The sequence below is a fragment of the Mus caroli genome, chromosome 2, assembly GCF_900094665.2.
Source record: "Mus caroli chromosome 2, CAROLI_EIJ_v1.1, whole genome shotgun sequence".
In the NCBI taxonomy this organism is placed as follows: domain Eukaryota; kingdom Metazoa; phylum Chordata; class Mammalia; order Rodentia; family Muridae; genus Mus; species Mus caroli.
Window position 1 is genome coordinate 33,136,881 of NC_034571.1, and position 2,336 is coordinate 33,139,216.

At 41.2% G+C, this 2,336-nt stretch overlaps 1 protein-coding gene across 1 annotated transcript; it reads left to right on the forward strand.

Moving 5' to 3' along the window:
- The first annotated feature begins 286 nt into the window (after window positions 1-286).
- Window positions 287-1,222, forward strand: LOC110289447 (olfactory receptor 1G1-like). The gene has a single exon (XM_021155651.1). It carries the CDS (start codon window positions 323-325, stop codon window positions 1,220-1,222), a length of 900 nt encoding a protein of 299 aa, XP_021011310.1. The 5' UTR covers window positions 287-322.
- The last annotated feature ends 1,114 nt before the right edge of the window (window positions 1,223-2,336 follow it).

Below are 2,336 nucleotides of genomic sequence, written 5' to 3' on the forward strand. Positions count from 1 at the left end.
AGAGACAGAGGGAGAATATATGAGAAAAAAATCCAGTTTACACTCGTTAAAAAAAAAATCTTAGGGAGAACATGCCAAAATACAGTGATGGAGAAGCCGAATGACATACTGACCTGATACTTCTAATAGTCATACATATTTACAAATTGAAACTTATGAGTAGTAGTCATTGCCAGTGGCCTTTCTAAGGAGCAGGGCACAATAAAAGTCTTTGCAATCATTGACCTTTATAAAAGCCAGTAAATTTAACTACAAATCCTTGGTAATTTATCTGCCTTAGAAGGAAACTAGAAACCAAACCATCATCTCTGACTTCCTCCTTATGGGCTTCTCTGACCACCCAGAGCAGCAGCCTCTCCTNTTCACACTCTTCTTGGGAATGTACCTGGTGACCTTATTGGGCAATCTGTTCATCATCCTGGCCATTGTCTCTGACCAGCATCTTCATACACCCATGTACTTCTTCCTAGCCAACCTGTCCTTCATTGATAACTGCTTAAACTGCACCATTGTCCCCAAAGTGCTGACTAACATCCAAGCCCAACATCAAACCATCTCCCACACTGGATGCCTTCTGCAAATGTATTTCTTCATGACAATGGCCATGCTTGATGACTTCCTATTAGCTGTGATGGCCTATGATCGCTATGTGGCCATCTGCCTTCCACTACACTACACCACTATCATGTGTCCCCAAAAATGCCTGTTGCTGGTGGCCACATCCTGGCTCTGCTCCAACCTCTTGGCCTTATCACTCATACTTCAGATGGCTCAAGTCTCCTTCTGTTCCTCCCATTCCATTCCACACTTTTTCTGTGATCTTCTCCCACTCCTCAAGCTTGCCTGCTCAGATACCCATACCTTTCAGCTCATAATGTTTGCTGAAGCTGCTCTCTCAGGTGTGGTTCCTCTCACTTGTGTCCTAGTCTCTTATGCCCATATCATGAACACCATCCTCAAGATCCCATCTTCTGGGGGAAAGCATAAAGTGTTCTCTACCTGTGGTTCACATCTGACAGTGGTCACTCTGTTCTATGGAGCTCTCTTTCTAGTGTATTTCCAGCCATCATCCTCCTACTCTGCAAACACTGGAATAGTGGCTTCCGTTGTTTATACAATGGTCACCCCCATGCTCAATCCTTTTATCTACAGCTTAAGGAACAAAGACATGAAGGGAGCTTTGTGGAAACTGTTTGGCTTGGGGAAACACTGTAATCTGTAAATGATACTTCAAAGTCAAAGCGCATGTATTTTTAATTACAATTTTTGAAGAACTCAAATTCAATACAAAAATGAATGCTCAGCATCTCGAATATATTTGACCACTGGTGAATGCCTGGCATGGCAGGACTGGACTAGAATTCATGAATTGAGCAAAGAGTTATGACCAAGAGAGAAGGAGGGGATAGAAATTCCCATGGGACTTCAAGACAGAAATGATGAAAGACAAATGCAAATAGATAAAGAAGACATTATTCAGCGTTATTTAATGTGTTTAGTAATAATGACATCTTAACCTGAACTCATTGAATGTCAGGAAGATTTTTCAGGGCTGGTTTAAGAGGAAGAACATGTTTGCTAGTTAACTTTACAAAAAAAAAAAAAAAGAAAGAAAAAGAAAAAGAAAAAGCATTCTATTGACTGGATGGGGACACTGCAACTGGGAACATTGTACATGAAACTTGGAACTCTGCCTACCTCAGAGCCATAGAGGTGCCTGCCATCAAGTTTACCCCTCACATCTTAAACTATTGAGTGCTGTGTCCTCAGGAAAGGAAGTGCTGGTCTGTTTGAGATCTTTTGAAAAGAAGCCAGAAAACTGTTTATAAATACATTTTTGGGTTTTGGTCTTTGTTGTTTCTGTTTTCTGAAACAAGATCTTACTTGAAAACTGGGGTTTCACTGCCATTACATGGCGAAATGTTTGCTACCTTAGTTTTGAAAAGTTTTTAAAGGCTTGCTTTGAGCTATGTTTGGGTAGCAGTGATGGGGAAATTAGGAGAGGTGTGGCTGGGGCTATCCCTCTGCCTGCATATACGGTGCCAAAGCTGCACTTGGTCAAGCATTGTAGATCTAAGATGCTGTTTTTTCCAGTAATCACTACTATATCATGTTTTTTACTCTTGTTTATATCAAGTATTATTTTAAAGATATAGGTATCCAATCAGACTCTTTTTTTTTTTTTTTTTTAGACAGGGTTTCTCTGTATAGCTCTGGCTATCCTGGAACTCACTTTGTAGACCAGGCTGGCCTTGAACTCAGAAACCCGCCTGCCTCTGCTTCCTGAGGGCTGGAATTAAAGGCGTGTGCCACCACACCAGCTCCAATCAGACTCT